At 43.4% G+C, this 18,734-nt stretch overlaps 1 protein-coding gene across 1 annotated transcript in view; it reads right to left on the reverse strand.

Moving 5' to 3' along the window:
• EXT2 (exostosin glycosyltransferase 2) overlaps positions 1-18,734 on the reverse strand; it is a 164,340-nt gene that overhangs the window by 142,888 nt on the left and 2,718 nt on the right. The window contains exons 2-3 of the mRNA XM_060261890.1: positions 13,227-13,792; positions 12,554-12,643 (exon numbers count right to left, since the gene is read on the reverse strand). Coding sequence (XP_060117873.1) covers positions 12,554-12,643; positions 13,227-13,762 — 626 coding nt within the window. The 5' untranslated portion in view covers positions 13,763-13,792. The remainder of the gene's footprint in view (positions 1-12,553; positions 12,644-13,226; positions 13,793-18,734) is intronic.

Consider the following 18,734-nt stretch of genomic DNA (forward strand, 5'->3'; position numbering starts at 1 on the left):
CCAGTATCTTTGTGAAAACTCTGGGTGAGGACTTTAAGCCGAATGGCAATGCCTTGTATTGGTAGTGGCTGCCGTCATAAGAGAATATCAAAAAATGGCGGTGCCCCTGCCGAATTGATATGTGTAAATAGGCCTCGGATAGATCTATCGATGCCAGAAAGTCCCCTTTTTGTAGGGCTAGGAGGATTGAATGCAAGGTTTCCATCTGAAACTTCTTCATCTCCACCTTTCTGTTGAGCCATTTCAGGTCTAAGATTGCTCTCACATCTCCATTCTTTTTTGGGTGGATGAAGAAGATCATGTAGATACCCTGGGGTCCTCTCCTCCTCCGTATAGCCCCTATATTGAGGAGATGGAGGATGGCTGATAGCAGAAGCTGATATTTTTGAGGAGACTTGTTCCTGAGAACTTCCAGGAATCTGTCTCGTGGAACTGTCTTGAATTCTATACTGTAGCCCTTGGACACGGTCTCCACCACCCATCTGTCTGCTACTGTCTGTCTCCACACTTCGGCAAAGTGTTGGAGATGGCCCCCTATAGCCCCTGGGGGACTGTTCTGGGCATAGTCAGGTGGCATTGCCTTTCCTCGGGCCTTTGGAGGACAGCCCTTTGGTATTGAAAGATGAAGATCTGGAACGCGGGGCTTCTGTTGCCATCTTCCCCTATAGAATTTGGAGTAATTCGACTTGGAGTCCCTCCTTTGATCCTGAAACGGCTGGAAACGTCTCTTATCTCTGTCCCGCTTTTTGGATGGGAGAACCTTCTTCTTATCCTTGTCCTCCACCAGGTAGTGCTCTAGGCCTTGGCCGAAGAGTAAATCGCCAATAAAAGGGACCACTGCTACTTTGGCTCTTGCAGATGGATCTGCGTCCCAGTTTCGCAGCCAAGTGTTCCGTTGGGCTGTCACACTCGAGGCTATAGCTCTCGCATATTGTTGCATAGTGTCCAGAGTAGCGTCCACTGCAAAGGCCACAGACAAGGCAATCTTTCTTAGCTCATCTTTAACTTCCTTGGGCAAGTCTTGTTCCGCCTTGGCCAATTCTGAAGCCCACTAATAAATGGCTCTGACAGCCAACGAAGCCAACACTGACGCCTGCAAAGAGGTGGCTGAAGCTTCAAAATCCCTTCATAGGGCTTGTTCAATCCTTTTATCCATGGGGTCCTTTGGTGTGCCATCGGCATCCAATGGTAAAATGGAAGAGGAGGCAAGGCTGTTAACTGGGTCGTCCACTCTGGGCAGCTTGAGCTGTTTCATGGTCTCTGGAATAAGAGTGTAAAACTTGGAAAAAACTGAATGGGTTGCCTTTGGTTTGGCTGGGTGTTCTCATTCTGTCTTCATAATAGAGAAAAACCCTGCTGGCAGTGGTACCAGTTGTGGCTTGGATCTGGCCTTAGGAATAGTTTTCTCTGACCCCATTGGGAAATCTGTTTCCTCCTCCTCTTTAAGTTTAGGGTCATAATTCAGTTCCAAGGCTCTGACAATTTTTGGGAAGAGCCGTGAATAAATGTCAGGGGGAAACAACCTATTCTGAGATGATTGAATTATCTCTACCTCTTCCTCAGAAAGCTCCCCTTCTTCCTTTGAGGAAGATAGTTCTGAGTCCTCAGAGTCTTCCCCTAGCTCAGACGCTTGAAAACTTTCCAAATCTATGCGTCTCTTCTTTCTCTGTGAAGGGGCAGTCTCAACTTCCTCCTCAACCAGATGCTTAGTCTTCTTTGTGCATTTTTAAAATTTCAGCTTGGGGATCTGACTAGGATGCTCCTTGCTAGACTGTACTTCCTGTTTTAGTATCTGTTGGATCCAGGCAAAGAGATTTGCCTTGGCCTCGGTTCCAGATAAATCCACTATTGGGTTTTCCGTCTGGTCCAAATCACATATAGCTGTGTCCTTGGCCTTGGGGAATTCAGATGGGGTAGCCATTTTGAAGTGCCCAGGATACTGTAAAAAGAGAAGACACAAAGTGGCCGCTTTTCCCGCCTAAATTTTCTTTCCCCTTCCACACCCTGTAAGCCCTGTTCATGCCTTGCTACTGGGCTGTGGGACTCCCTTTCGTTCTCTGGATCTCCTGTCCGCCTGGTCTTCCTTTATGAAAGTAATCAGCCTCTGGACTAGTGCCATCTGGAAAAAACCTGGCACTAGGGGCCCCTGAGGCTGTTATGCCGGCTAGAGGAAGGGTTGGGGGGGCGCCCAGAGTTCATTAAGTCCTCCCCCAGGCAACTTTTCACAGGCCGCCCTACTTTCCCCCATTGCTTAACTTCTTTCTCCACCAATATCCCCATCCATGGGTCTCTGGGACCCTACCTGTTCCTCAGGAGGGAGAAGGAGTTGGTCACCGTCCTGTCCACCCTGTGCACGCTGCCGGGTCCGAACAGAGGCTCTGGATGTCCACAGGGCCGCTGCCGTGTGCTGCTGTCTCTGCCCTGGTCGTCTGCAGTCTCCGCCACTCACCGCTGCGTTCTTCGCTCCCGTGCACTTCATTTACCTGCGGCTCAGTTGTGCCATCGGGAAACGGACTGGAGCCAGCGTGGCTTTGCCGCCGCATTCAGGGAGGCATGGGGAAACTGCAGCCACATTCCTGGGTCTCCCGGCTTCTGCCGGACTCCAGGAAGCTTCAGGTGCCGAGGGAGGGGGGGAGAGTAAGCTGCTCCGTCCCTTTCCTTGTCATTTCTGCTGTGGTCTCTCTCTCTTTGTTTTTTGCAAAGTTGAGCCGAAGCTCAGCTGGCATGTCCTGCTCTGGAGGCAGGGCCAAGCAAAACTGAAAGCTAAGGGGAATAGCACCCCCTCCTGGAAGGAACTTGTTTGCTGGCCCTGCCTAAGGAGAGGAGAAGCTGCATTCCCATAGGTCAGGATTGACCCACTACTGGGACCGCTGGAGAAGAACAAGATACAGTGGACTGAGACTCTCTAGCAGTAGCTCTCGTTGTCAGGAGGAGGAAGTAAAACAGCTTGTAGGTTGGGACGTAATATATATGCTGATGGGGAGAACAGAACTGATGTAATGAATGTAGTAGTTTAAATTGATTTGAGTAATGATATTAATATTAATTGAATTAATGAATTTATTTGATTTGGTTTAATTTAAGTGAATGAATTTAATTAGCATAATTAGAGTGGCTAAAAAATATTTAGGTGAGGACTGGTATGTAAGGGCAAATACATAAATAGTAACAAAATTAATGTTCATGAAACAAATAAGAACTATTGGAAGAGCATTTAGGGGAGCCCGTCACATTCTTAAAGTCCATATCACACCTTCCCCCAGCAGCATATTATCCAGTCAGTCCCTTAGGTATTGCAAATGCAGGGTGTGCTACGCATCAGCAAAGCAGGTTCGTGGGACCTCGGGAAGAGAGGTCCAGTTATTGCAGCGGATCCCATGATACATTTGATCAGAGGCACCCCATGATACATTTGATCAGAGGCACTTCACTCATGGAGTAAAAGGACAGGTCCTCTTGTGGATCAAAAACTGGCTGAGTAATAGGAAGCAGAGAGTGAGTATAAATGGGCAGTCTTCGCAGTGGAGGACGGTAAGCAGTGGGGTGCCGCAGGGCTCGGTACTGGGTCCCATCCTCTTTAACTTGTTCATAAATGATTTAGAGTTGGGAGTGAGCAGTGAAGTGGCCAAATTTGCGGATGACACTAAATTGTTCAGGGTGGTGAGAACCAGAGAGGATTGTGAGGAACTCCAAAGGGATCTGTTGAGGCTGGGTGAGTGGGCGTCAACGTGGCAGATGCGGTTCAATGTGGCCAAGTGCAAAGTAATGCACATTGGGGCCAAGAACCCCAGCTACAAATACAAGTTGATGGGGTGTGAACTGGCAGAGACAGACCAAGAGAGAGATCTTGGGGTCATGGTAGATAATTCACTGAAAATGTCAAGACAGTGTGCGTTTGCAATAAAAAAGGCCAACGCCATGCTGGGAATTATTAGGAAGGGAATTGAAAACAAATCAGCCAGTATCATAATGCCTCTGTATAAATCGATGGTGCGGTCTCATTTGGAGTACTGTGTGCAGTTCTGGTCGCCGCACCTCAAAAAGGATATTATAGCATTGGAGAAAGTTCAGAAAAGGGCAACTAAAATGATTAAAGGGCTGGAACACCTTCCCTATGAAGAAAGGTTGAAACGCTTAGGGCTCTTTAGCTTGGAGAAACGTCGACTGAGGGGTGACATGATAGAAGTTTACAAGATAATGCATGGGATGGAGAAAGTAGAGAAAGAAGTACTTTTCTCCCTTTCTCACAATACAAGAACTCGTGGGCATTTGATGAAATTGCTGAGCAGACAGGTTAAAACGGATAAAAGGAAGTACTTCTTCACCCAAAGGGTGATTAACATGTGGAATTCACTGCCACAGGAGGTGGTGGCGTCCACAAGCATAGCCACCTTCAAGAAGGGGTTAGATAAAAATATGGAGCAGAGGTCCATCAGTAGCTATTAGCCACAGTGTGTGTGTGTGTGTATATATATATATATTTGGCCGCTGTGTGACACAGAATGTTGGACTGGATGGGCCATTGGCCTGATCTAACATGGCTTCTCTTATGTTCTTATGTTCTTATGTTCACTCACTTCTCTTGGCAACTAGAATGATGTTTGCATGCAGTTCTGGCTACCGTATCTCAAAAAGGACACTGCAGATCTGGAACAAGTTCAGAGGAGGGCAATCAAGATGATTAGACGGTTGGAGCACCTTACGTATGAAGAAAGGCTGAGTCTGGGACTTTCTCATGTAGAAAAGAGATGTCTTGGGGGGCAGGGGGAAGAGGACATGATCATAGAGACACAGAGTTGGAAGGGACCTCCAAGGTCACCTAATCCAACCCCCTGCACAATGCAGGAATTCACGAATACCTCCCCCTAAGTTCAAAGAATCAGCATTGCTGTCAGATGGCTATCTAGCCTCTGTTTGAAAACCTCCAAAGAAAGACAGCCCACCACCTCCTGCAGAAGCCTGTTCCACTGAGAAATTGCTCTGTCAGAAAGTTCTTCCTAATGTTTAGCCAAAAACTCTTCTGATTTAATTTCAACCCGTTGGTTCTGGTCCAACCTTCTAGGGCAGTAGAAAACAACTCAGCACTATCCTCTATACGAATTCCCTTTAAATACTTGAAGATGGTGATCATATCACCTCTCAGTCATCTCCTCACCAGGTTAAACATATCCAGCTCCTTCGGCCTTTCCTCATAGGACCTGGACACCAGACTCCTCACCATCTTCATTGCCCTCCTCTGGACTCATTCCAGTTTGTCTATATCCTTCTTAAATTGTGGTACCCAAAATTGAACACAATACTGTAGGTGAGGTCTAATCACAGCAGAGTAAAGCAATATCATCACTTCATGTGATCTGGACACTATACTTCTGCTAATACAGCCCAAAATTGCATTTGTCTTTTTAGCTACTGCATTACACTGCTGACTCGCATTCAATGTATGGTCCACTAAGACCCCTAGATCCTTTTTGCACGTATTACTGCCAAGATAAGTCTCCCCCATTCTAAATTATGCATTGGATTTCTCCTACCTAAATGCAGAACTTTGCATTTGTCCCTGTTAAAATTCATATTTTGGTTTTAGCCCAGTTTTCCAGCCTGTCAAGATCATCCTGTATTCTGACTCTGTCTTCTACTGTATTTGCTACCCCTCCCAATTTAGTATCATTTGCAAATAAGCATTCCCTCTATTCATTCATCCAAATCATTTATAAAGATACTAAACAAAACAGGTCCCACAAGAGATCCTTGAGGCACTGCCCTTGTCACTCCTCTCCAAAAGGATGAGGAATCATTCACAAGCATTGTCTGGGTGCCATCTGTCAACCAGTTACAGATCCACTGAACAGTAATAGGATCCAAACCACATTTTACCAACTTGTCGACAAGAATATTATGTAGAACCTTATAAAAAACATTACTGAAAGCAGGATAAAGTATGTCTACAGCATTCCCTGGATCAAGCAAGGTAGAAACTTTTTCAAAAAAAAAAGAGAGGTTAGTCTGACATGATTTGTTCTTATGCAACTCATGTTGACTCTTAGTAATCACACCCGTCCTTTTTAAATGCTCAAGGACTGACTGATGATTTATTTGAATGCTTTTCCAGAAATAGATGTCAAGGTTGGTGGTTGCACAGATCCTCCTTTTTCCCCTTCTTGAAGGTGGGGACATTTGCCCACCTCCTGTCACCTCACCTGTTCTTCAAGAATTCTCAAAAATTATGGCCAGAGGCTCAGAAATTATGTCTGCAAGTTCTTTTAATACCTTTTAGTACCTGATAGAAGTCTATAAAATTATGCATAGGGTGGAGAGAGCTGACAATTTTTTCCCTCTCCCAAAATACTAGAACTTGAGGGCATTCAATGAAGCTGATGGGCAGTAGATTTAGGAAGGACAAAAGGAAATACTTTACGCAGGGAGTCATTAAAATGTAGAATTTGTTGCCAGAGGATGTAGTGATAGCCATATGCACAGAGAGCTTTAAAAGGGGATTAGACAGATTAATGGAGGATAGGCCTATCAGTGGCTACTAACCTTGGTGACTAAAGGAAACCTTTACATCAGTGGCAATTAACTCCTGAATATGAGTACCAGGAAGTAATATCAAGGGAAGGCTTCAGCCTTTATGCCGTGATCTGACGTCCAGAGGAAATGGTCAGCCACTGTGTGAGAGAAGACACTGGACTAGATGGACCCAGTCCAGCAAGGATCTTCTTATGTTCTTATCTAAGATTCCTAAAGACATTAATTAAAAGATGAGCTCTTAATAAAGAACCAATCTTCTAACGTTCATGGGTAAGAAAACAAAACTTCCAACTATGTTAGAAAAAGGGTTTCAAACACTCTGAAGATTTAATAACTCAAGATTTAGTGCCTTATTTGGTTACTTTCCCTCTTCCTCATGGCCAAAAGGCAAGTGCCATACTTACGTACCTCTCCCCATCCTCCACAGCAAAAAGACCCCAAAAACATACTGGGGGAGGGGGAACATTTGGTTCCCATCAGAATAGGCAAGCTGACATAAGTGTTGTTTGCATGATTTATTCAGAGCATAGAAACTTGGGAAATCCAACTGTTGAACTCTGAAATGGAAGAACAATGCATATGATATGAAGCCTGCACAATGCTTTAAGCATTTTGGGTGAAAGGTGCTGCAAAAAAAGGAACATTTCAAAACTCCTGCTTTAGAAAAGGAGAAACAAATCAAAGGCACTATGCCAGAATAGCAAGGGGAGCTGCTAAGGCACTGGATGATGCGTTTTAAGACCTAAAACCTGAAGTGATGATTATGCATTCTTTCCCAATCATTTTCTATGCTGTGAGTGTGAACTTTCAGAATGCTGTTGTGATCCTTCAGTCTCATGTTCTAAATCTCAGTCAAATTAACTCAGAGGTGTGGAACAAGAAAGGAGCAATAAAGTGAAATTAACTCACGTGTTGCATCTTCTCCACTTTTACACCTTACTTCCCAACCTTTAATTAGAAAATAGCTGCCAGATTGTTTTAATTGGATCTGGTAAGCAATGTAAAAACACTTCATCAGCCTCAGGAAAACAGGTGTGCATCTCCCCAACAAAACCCAGGGGAACCAACACCCAGTTAAATACCTCAGTGTGGATTTTTCACTTAGCAACGCACTAACCAAGAAGTTAAGTCTTTGCTTTCTAAGTGCAAGTCAGTCTTTAAATGGTCAGCTCTCCCTTGATTTGTTCTTCCCTCTCTGGTTGTTCCCACTTTGTTCAAGGCAGACTGTCAGTCAGTTTTCTTGCTCAGATCTCATCTGTCCCTTTAAGTCATGGACATCAAGCCTAAGTCCCATTGTACAAAGCATGTGATTTAAGTAAAAGTAGCATGGAAATAATCTTTATATAGCTCTGTCATAGTGCCACATGGTCACAGACAACTGTTGCTTTAAGATATAGTCTTTCACAGGGGTCATTTTGTAGAATAATAGGTGGTGGAGCTCATCGATAGATTGTTATGCAGTTGCACATACTATTCAATGAACAAGGAGGTGGAGCTCTCAGAAAGAGGAGGTGGAATTCTCAGAAAGGTTCAGGAGCTGCACTCCTGTGAGCTCCCACTGAATCTGAGGTCTGGTCTTTCATATTTAACATGTGCTTTGCAATGTGGGCATATTTAGTAAGTTCCCTTTTTTTTGGTTAAAAATTCTGCTTTGAACAACTACATCATGTGCCATCCAGTCACCTGAAAATACTGCTATTCGTGTATATATGCTGTCCCACCCACTCACGGTCGGGACTTACGCCGACACCACCCCTGAACCCCAAACAAGCCCACCCAGCCCGATGTGGGCAGCCACACACCCCAGGTGCCTATTAGGGAACTGAATCAGCTGGTGGGTGAGCCAACAGCCCACAACAACTCCTTTCCTCCCTGTGGCAGCTCTCCTTCCGCCACCTGGGAAGCAAAGATGGGGCAGCATGACGGCGTGGTGGGAGCCGCCCTGCAGGAGCATAGAGCCGGACCTCACATAGGCGAGGCCTACCCCTGCTGTCCACCATAAGTGGACAGGTCCTCAGAAGCTGCAGCAAGCCCTGTGGGCCCGCCACAAAGCAGCAGGGAAGGCCCAGATCTTTGGGGCAAAGCCAGCAGAAGCCCTGACTCAGGGCTGAGTGTCTCAGCTGATAAAGGGGGGAGGGGCACAGAGGAACCACGAATGGGGGAGGGCTAGGGAGATGGGAGGGATATAAAAGGGAGATCGAGGCAGGGGTTGATGATGAGTGCACGGTGGAGCTGGGAACTGGAACAGAGCGGTCCAGAGAGAGTCAGGAACCAGTCAGGGAGCAACCAGCATAGGAGGTGGCAGGGTGAAACTAACTGGCCTCCCCACCTAACCCTCAGCCCCCAGCCAGCACTTCAGGGCGGAGGAACAGCAGGGCCAGATGTCAGCAGCAAAGGGAGCAGGGCCATCCAAGGAGGCAAGGCGCAACACACGTTGGACATGGAAATTTCTATTGTGGTTAATGTCTTAAATTGTCTTACACTGTCTTACGCTGGTCCTTGCTATTGATCTTTACAGCCTCATATTTAACTTCATCCACAGGATTCAGGCAAGTGTAGAAGTTCCCAATGTGGAACTCCCAATTGTTCAAAGCTGCCCTGATTCATGTGAATAATTAAAACAGCTCTAAGCTATACCACTAATAGCATGAGGAAGTGGAAATGCCACATGTGCAAAGCTAATATGAAGCGCTTCAGACTAACAGTAGCAAGATTTTGTATGCATGATTTCTTACAATATTTTGAAGAAGTTAAGATTTTTCATTTAAAAAGCAACAATATCAGAGACAGATGAGATTTTTTTTAAAAAAATAAACTGTCTGCTGCCTAAGCGATGTTTAATTACAATACTATATATTATTTTATTATTGATGCCGTTTCATTAGAACAGAAGTGTCAACAATCTATCAAAATGGTATGGCCAGTGTAAGTCTCACTGAATTACAACATTTATGAAGAAAGCGGATGACGGGCAGGGGAATTATTCTCCCTGATTAATACTGGAAGTCAGGGTCATATAATGACATTTCTGAGATTTTAAAATAAATTTAAATTGTAAAATAATAATACAGCTGCCTTCTGCAGGTCAACCATGTTTTACATGTTTCTTGACAAAAAAATCACTTAAAATCCTTTTGGATTCCAGGGGTTCCATCCCTATTAGTATATCTATGGGCACGTCCTTATACCCACAAAGAATTTCCCCACCTCCCCTCTCACAGCAGCCCAAAATGCTCCCTGAAATCCTGTTCCTGGGAATCCCCTCTGTTGTGAATAAAGGGGTGATTTGCTCCCAAAAAATACGCCTCTGTGATCTCTGCCATAAATTCCTCATGTCATGCTCAGGTGTAACAAAGGGGCAGAGGTGGAGGGTGAGGAGTCAAATTGCCAACTCCTGTCAGTAAGGAGGAAAGACAGAATACTTTTAATAATCCAGCCTGAAGTCCTAAAAGTCAATTGTGTAAGCCATGATATAATCGGTCAAAGGCAGCTTGGTGGGAAATTGGTAAATCAGCCCCCTGGCCATACAGGACTGGTTCCACAGAATCTCTCTCAGCTGAGAAGAAAAGGGTTAAATGTTCAGCTTGTTCAGTGGAAGCACACCAAGTCCAATGGAGACAGGAAGGAACAGAGATAAAGTCTACAATATACAGAGATCACCCTTTGTTTCAGTGTTCCTGTGGGTCTATGTCCATTTTTTTGAGACAAATGCCAAGGTAGCTCAGTTACTGGTGTAGTTTAACCAATATCCTTTTTGCCTTTTATTTCCTACTTCTCTGTAATACCAGAGATGTGAAAGTCTGTAATTTTTTTCTTTTTTTGGGGGGGGGTACTAAAAAAACCCCTATGAAATATATTTTCTCTTTTTGAATGAGTTAAACACTTTTAAAGACAAGGGGGCATGCTGCAGACATATACAGCTCTTAAATCCAAGATGTTGTTAGCCGCCCTGAGCCTGCTTCGGCGGGGAAGGCGGGATATAAATAAATTATTATGTATTTCTGCACCTAGAAGGATACCTAATCTTCATGAGGGGAGCATGCAAGGTTTTCATGGCTTCTTAGTACTTGAATGACTTCTGTTGTCCTTTTGACCTGACATGGTTGACCTTTTCATCTCTTCCTCCAACCACTGTGACACCCTTATCCACAGACTGGGTAAAAAGTAGCTTATTTGCCCTACCCTGCAGGAGGAAGAAAAAAGATTAGAAGACAGTGAGGGAGAAACTGCACCAAAGAGGAAAACTGAAAGTTTCATTGAGAACTTAACTCTCTCTAACCAGACAGCAAAAAGTAAGATACATGTGCTAAGATAGAATAGAGTGCATTAGCTTGCAATTTTTTTTCAGGTATTGGGAATATGTTATTTTACTTCTACAGAACAAAGGCATTTATAAGTTTTAAATTCCATAAGTATGTCCAATTCAAAATTTTATATGCTTAAGTTATAAATGATGCAATTTATGTTGTTAAAGCGGTAACATTACTTTAGGTTTGGTAAGACAGCGAGTATTGTATATATTTCAATTTTCCCTAAAATTTCTGTCGTCCCCCCCCACAAAAAAAAAAAAATCTGAAAAAAAAAGTTTTGTTTTACTTTTTTCCATGGCTTCAAAATTTCTGGAAATTTTACATCTCGAGTAATATCTGTACTCAGGGGTGAAATTCTAGCAGGAGCTCCTTTGCATATTAGGCCACACACCCCTGATGTAGCCAATCCTCCAAGAGCTTACAAGGCTCTTTTCTGTAAGCTCTTGGAGGACTGGCTACATCAGGCGTGTGTGGTCTAATATGCAAAGGAGCTCCTGCTAGAATTCCACCCCTGCCTATACTGTGTTCTGGTATATATCCCCACATTTTTGTGCTCTAAGTCTGTAGAAGATGTTCATTAGTTAATAAAGATCTTTTCTATTGTAAAGATCTCAGACTGCCATTAAACCCTCTCCAGTGCACCTGGTCATTCACCCCCACAGAGATACCAAACACTTAGCCAAACTATAGAGAATTCACTAAGGCTGGGAGGAAGGAGAATAATTACTCTATACATACACATACAGGGAACCTCCCACTTTCAGTGAGTGAGACCACTGGAGGACTTTATAGGGCATTTGACTTGTGGCAGGCTATCCAAAGGTTAGAAAGGAAGGCGGCTAGGACTCCCTACAACTACAAGCGGGTTCAAGCATTCCCATATGCACAATGAATCCTCAGCCTCACAGGACACTTACAGCCTGGAAAACCAAGACAGGCAGATCTGAAGAGTTGTGAGACTGGAACACCTCCTCCCCCAGGAATAGAATTTTGAGGAGTGTTATCAGGCTGCCACGGGAGGTAGGAAAATCACATACTGTGGGCACAAGAATGCGGTCCAATGGAAACACTAATGTGGATCTAAGCCTGTCTCTACTGGCTAGTGGGGATGGAAGGGAACACATGCTTCACTGCTTTTCATTTCTTATGCTGACACAATCACAGCCCCTGCACAGCTTCTTATATCAAAATTCAGGCAACTTTTTTTTCAAGTGAACAGCAAATAACACAAATGAAGCAAGCATATTCCATCGTTCTAACTCTACAGAGCTTTCTAGAGCATAGCTTTCTCTGCACCGTAGAATGAGAATGCAATCTACATTTGAGTGAAATTAGTGACAAAAACTGCAATATTAATGGGGGAGGAAAACTACCATTCACATCTTTGTGCATAATAATACCCAAATGTTGAAGATCATTAGACACAAGCACAAGTATCCATTTCTAAGATGCAGTAAACTGGAAACTTTAATTTTTCATCTCCAGCAGGAAGAAGATTATACAAAGGAATAATTTTGAAAGTACTGAAAATTAAGCACCAGGATAAATGCAAGCCACATGTGCTCTCTCTTGAATTTTGGAAGCAAAATCTCTAAAAATTTTACCAGGGGAAATCCAATAAATACACAGGGATTCAGTAGTTCTGGATTTCTCTCACAGACAAATACATTATACATAATAAAAAGCCCCCAAAGCAGAAAGAGTGAATTGCCTACCTGTCCCTTGGAACATCTAGTGCTGTATTATAGTCAGGTGGTCCTCCAGGCAACATGTTGAACAAGAGGTGGTTTGTTCCTCGATCCCAACTAAGGAGAGACAAATTGAAGGAAAGCCTGAGCATCCACATATTAGAACCCATATCTTCAGAGATAAGTACTAAGATGTCACTTTATGTATTTTATATTTTATTCTCTTTCTACTATTTTATATAGCTATTTTTGCTAAATTTTCTATTTTTATTTTAACTGGAGCTTGAGTATCTGTATACCTGATAATGTTTTTGTCAGTTGGATCTGGTTGCTGACTGTAATAATAAAACTGAACTGAGGAAGGAACATTTTAAAACAATAAGGAAAAATAAACTACCATAGTCTCAAACTGGCTGTAACTCTTCAGATACCAAGTCACTGTTCTAGGCCAAAAGCTTCATTAGTCTCAGTGGGGTTGCAATTACGCTGTTAGACAATTGCCCCGACTCAACATTGGCAGCAATTACCACAAAACAGTGGCAGAACAGGGCACTATGACAAATGAAACAAATGAAAGTGCTGTACTATGTTAGTAGGAACTTCATAAGAGTACTCATCCTGTGCCTATCTGGCTCTTGTCTCTTAAACACCTATTGTTGGCATTCTGTTCTAGTTCTAGCATTCATAGTAACAGTAGTACCGGGGTAGCTGTGCCAAAGCCTGAGCTGTTTCCTTGATACGGAGCGTGTTCTGGTTCAGCACATCAATAGACGGCACAAAGAGACAGGCACGGTTCACATCATCAGTGTAGAAGTCACTGTCAGAGATAGCAGTTAAGAGTTCATTGTATTCCCGTGAAATTGTATGGCTGACTGGCATGCCATATTCATCCACATATTTCTTTAGGGAGTAAATATAGACCTTGATCTTATTTTTAGGTTTGAAGCCGCAGCGGTAGACATCAAAGCATGTGTGCATCCTACAGCTGAGGTCTCCTCGCTCTGGGATGGCACTCTCTGCAGGAATCTTAATTATAGGTACATCATGAATGCTGTGCTTTTCAACTGTCCAGTCATTTGAAGATTCTATGGAGTGCGGCCAGAACTGGAACATGCCTGTAGCAATGAGACCCAGTAAGACAACGGAGAAGAGGGCAATGTAGTAGATGCGGTGTTTGGTCTTCATTCTTGGGATGAGGGCTGGACCCCGGGTGCTATATTTGACTGACGCACACATAATGAAAGAAGCCACCTTTCCTATGAACTTCTGGATAGAAAACAAAATGAAAAATGAAATAATTCTTACATTGTTGCTAGCTGCAAATCCATTCAGTTAATAAAAACATTATTGTGACTCAGCAGATTGCAACTGTACTCTTGACATACCAAAGTGCTACTTAAATATCTTGGATATATCTCAAACTTGTGATACCATCTACTTCTCTTTAGTATCCAATACCAACACTATGCTGGATGCAATAGTAAATGCAAGTTCCTGCTCAGGTTAGAAAGTTTTGGAGGGGGGAATTAGTGTGAGTCACCCTTGGAATTGTTTCTATCTGCAGAAAAACAGGCACACTTAATTATCAACATACTACTACACATTTATATAGTGTTTTAGAGCAGTGGTCCCCAACATTTTTGGCACCAGGGACCAGTTTTGTGGGGCTGGGAGGGGGAGCGATGGTTTTGGGATGATACAGTTGTGCACTTTATTTCTAGGAAAATCACAAATACTCCCCCCCAACATACACACACCCTTTTTACTTTAAACGCAAACATACTTAAAATATTTTAAATGCAAACATACTTAAAACATTAACACTCTTGCAATACTTTGTTGCTGATGCCCCAGTGCTGCCTGGAGTGGGGGAGTCTACAAAACTAAACTAAACTGAAGTCTTTGTCTACAAAACTATAGTCTTCCACAGAAAAAAAAGCTACAACTCCTAAGAGGCAGTACAATAATAGAGAGACCTACTATTTGGGAGGCTTAAATTCAAAATGCCCAGTCTATAAAACAAAATGTGCTGGGTGAACTTGGTCTGGAGTCTGGACAAACACTCTCACACAGAGAGAGAGAAAGAGAGAGAGAGAGAGAGAGAAGAGCAAGGGGCTCCAACTTACCTTTACAAACTGAAATGGAGGAAAGGAAAGGAAGAGAAACATCTTTACTCTCAAGCTTCCCACAAGGAGCACATCGTAGAGCTCCCCCCACCCCAACTCCGTTCAGGTTTTCTGAGACTTGGAAAAACTGAGTGGGACTGGTGCTTGTGTAGCAAGGAGCATGCTATGCAAACATTGCACATTATGCAAGCATTGTAGCTCTTCCCCTACCCCGCTCTGGTGGCTCCAACTTTTGCAAACAGAGGGGGCAGGGAGGAAGATCAGCTCTCGTGTGGCCTGGCTGTGAGCAGTCCACAGACTGGTACCGGATTGTGGACCGGAGATTGGGGACCCCTGTTTTAGAGCATATTTGACTTCATAGACGTTCTCTTAGTTTTCCTTACAACAAGCCAGCAAGGTAGGTCAGAATAACTACCATACTCTTCAGTTGAACAACTCATTGAGAGATAGCTGCTTGCCAAAGGCAACCTAGCAATTTCATACCAAAGGCACTGTGCTGGTGAATGTTACTGAAGTATAAGCTGGTAACAACAGTTTTGCACTTCTACAGTTTGTTTTAAATTACAAGCAAATTCTCAGTTTGCACACTGGACTGGATTATCTAATTTAAAGCAAATGAACATCTGCAGGGGGGCAAATATGGGTTTGCATGCAGGTACTGGAGTTTTTTCCAGCTCTTTTCCTCCTGTAGCCCTCTGGACCTACCCCTACAGCAACTCCTCCTGATGGCAGATGGTGCCTTGGGGCAGAATCAGTAACACCTAAGTGCACACTGAATACAGGTTAACAAGTCAAAATGTTTCATTTTCAGATAAACAAAGACTAAATAATCACTGGACTTACTAAAAGCTATTTTGGTAGAGATCATTTACTTAATAGATTCTGAGGGCCGCTTCTTACATAGCATTTTGTCACTACACTAAAGAACTACATAAAAGCACGCTCCATTCGATGCAAAAGGCATATACATATATGGTACCACTTCTTTTTTTAAAGTGCTACCAGATCCAAGTAAATAGGGAAGTAGTGTGTGTAGTTCTTAGTGTATTAGACTAGGACCAGGGAAACCAGAGTTCACATCCCTGCCTTCCATGAAGATTCCTGAATGACCTTAGACCTGCTTAACCTATCTCCCAGGGTTGCTGTGAGGATAAAATAGGGGGGAAGCAGAACCATGTGTGTTGCCCAGAAGTAATTGGAGATCAGAAAAGATAAAAATGTGCAAGCAGATGGAGCTGTACATACACTATGCCCTTTCATACCTGCAGCAATACATGAGCATTTTATATTTGAATTCTGGTACCAAAAGTCATACAAGTCTTTATTTGTATACATTTTAGATTTATTTTTAGTCTTACATATGTTAACCTTTCAAAGAGATATTAAATGACACATACCAACATTTTTACCAATTTTTTTTTTACAACCTCTATATATGTTTCATGCCATCATGCTGCATTGAATTCAAGTTCACTTAAGCATCAAATGTGTTATGCACTCCTCAAAATCCTATTCCTGGGGGAGGAGGTGTTCCAGTCTCAGGAAGGGGCGTGGATGCAAGCCAGAGAATAGACTTGTTGCTTCCACAAGGTTACCAGGTCCTGGGTGGAAGCTATATGAGAATCTCAATCAGCCTGCTCCCTGTGTGGCAGTGACTCTGCTGGAACTCAGGGCTGAGAGATCTGAAGCACTGGTGTGCCTCATGTCTTCGCTCTGAAAGTTCTTTCCGGAGCCTGCTTCGAACTCTTGAGATGGGAGGAAGAGAGCTTGGAGAAGATTGATCGTCAACAGCTGACACTGGTGCCTGGAGAGTGATTGATGGGCCAGTTGCTGTTTGTTCAGCTGAGGAACTGGCTGGCAACTCTTCCAGGTCTGTTAACCCTTCCAGCTCCTCCTCGTCAGGGCTCATGACAGCCTGCATCAACGATACTCCCTGAGACTAAATGGTGCTCTGATTAATATCTGGCATAAGATTGTTAAAATGTAAGAAGTGGAGAACTAAATTCATAGGGGAGGAGAAACCACTGCTAACTACAGTGCCCTGTGGCCATGTCTCATCTTAAAAAGAAACCTACTGGAAGACTAGTCATTTAATTATTTACCTTAAAAATTTACAGTCTGCCTTTCCCACTGATATGCAAGGCAGAGTACACAGTACAAATCAATGTAATCCAAAGGGTGAGACATCTAATAAGCAATGTAATAGAGTTAGGATTACAGTAAGAACATAAGAGAAGCCATGTTGGATCAGGCCAATGGCTCATCCAGTCCAACACTCTGTGTCACAAAAAAAACCAAGTGCCATCAGGAGGTCCACCAGTAGGGCTAGAAGCCCTCCCACTATGCCCCCCACAAGCACCAAGAATACAGAGCATCACTGCCCCAGACAAAGAGTTCCAACAATATGCTGTGGCTAATAGCCACTGATGGACCTCGGCTCAATATGCATATCCAATTCCCTCTTGAAGCTGTCTGTGCTTGTAGCTGCCGCCACCTCCCGTGGCAGTGAATTCCATGTGTTAATCACCTTTTGGGTGAATAAGTACTTCCTTTTTTATCAGTTCTAACCTGACTGCTCAGCAATTTCATTGAATGTCCACGAGTTCTTGTATTCTTGTGAGAAAGGAAGAAAAGGACTTCTTTCTCTACCCTCTCTATCCCATGCATAATCTTGTAAACCTCTATCATGTCACCCCACAGTCGACGTTTTTCCAAGTTAAAAAGTCCCAAGCGTTTTAACCTTTGTTCATAGGAAAAGTGTTCCAAACCTTTAATCATTCTAATTGCCCTTTTCTGCACTTTTTCCAATGCTACAATATCTTTTTTGAGGTGCGGTGACCAGAATAGTACACAGGACTCCGAATGAGGTCGCACAATCGATTTATACAGGGGCATTATGATACTGGGTGGTTTGTTTTCAATTCCCTTCCTAATAATTCCCAGCATGGTGTTGGCCTTTTTTATTGTTTAATCGCACACTGTCTTGACATTTTCAATGAGTTATCTATGACTCCAAGATCTCTCTCTTGGTCAGTCTCTGCCAGCTCACACCCCATCAACTTGTATTTATAGCTAGGATTTTTGGCCCCAATGTGCATTTCTTTGCACTTGGCCACATTGAACCTCATCTGCCACATTGACGCCCACTCGCCCAGCCTCGACAGATCCCTTTGGAATACCTCACAATCCTCTCTGGTTCTCACCACCCTGAACTACTTAGTGTCATCTGCAAACTTAGCCATTTCACTGCTTACTCTCAACTCCAAATCATTAATGAATAAGTTAAAAAGCATGGGACCCGGTACTGAGCCCTTGCAGAACCCCACTGTTTACCATTATCCACTGCAAAAATTGCCCATTTATACTCACTCTCTGTTTCCTATTAATTAGCCAGTTTTGATCCACAAGAGGACTTGTCCCTTTACTCCATGGACAAGTCCTTTTGTGGATCAAAAACTGGCTAATTAGTGGTCTAAAACAAAGCATATGAGCAAAACTGTCCTGGTGGGCCAAAGCAGTGGAGGCAGTCTTGCAAATATGGAGGTCCAAACCACGTAGGCCTGTACCTTGAAGTGAACCTGATTACGGATGGGCAGCCAGTGGAGTGACTGCAGAATGGGTATAATAATCATGCTCCATCTAGCTCCTAATAATAGCCAAGATGCAGCATGCTACACCAAGCAAGGAATCTAAGATGGCTTCAAAGACAGACATGTGTAAGAGTAAATTACAACAGTCTTGTCTCAATGCTACCAAGGCATGAATCCAAATAGCCACATCAGCTGAGGTAAGGCAAGGGCCATCTTCTGAGCTAAATTATAGTGAAAGAAAACACTTTTTCAGTAGCATTAACATGTTTCTCCAGCAACAAGACTGAATCCAGTATAACCCCATGACTCTTAACCAAGTCAGCAAGGTCATCTGACAGCAAATATGGACACAGAGCTAACTTGAGAGAGGATATTCTAAGATACCACCAAATCTGTGGAAATCCCTCCTTCAGGATACTGGTCTGCCCTTTTCCATCACCCTGTTCTGCCAGCAGATTCTTTGGCATTCCTTCCTGCCATACATTTTAGTTG

Source organism: Heteronotia binoei, chromosome 21, assembly GCF_032191835.1.
Source record: "Heteronotia binoei isolate CCM8104 ecotype False Entrance Well chromosome 21, APGP_CSIRO_Hbin_v1, whole genome shotgun sequence".
In the NCBI taxonomy this organism is placed as follows: Eukaryota; Metazoa; Chordata; class Lepidosauria; order Squamata; family Gekkonidae; genus Heteronotia; species Heteronotia binoei.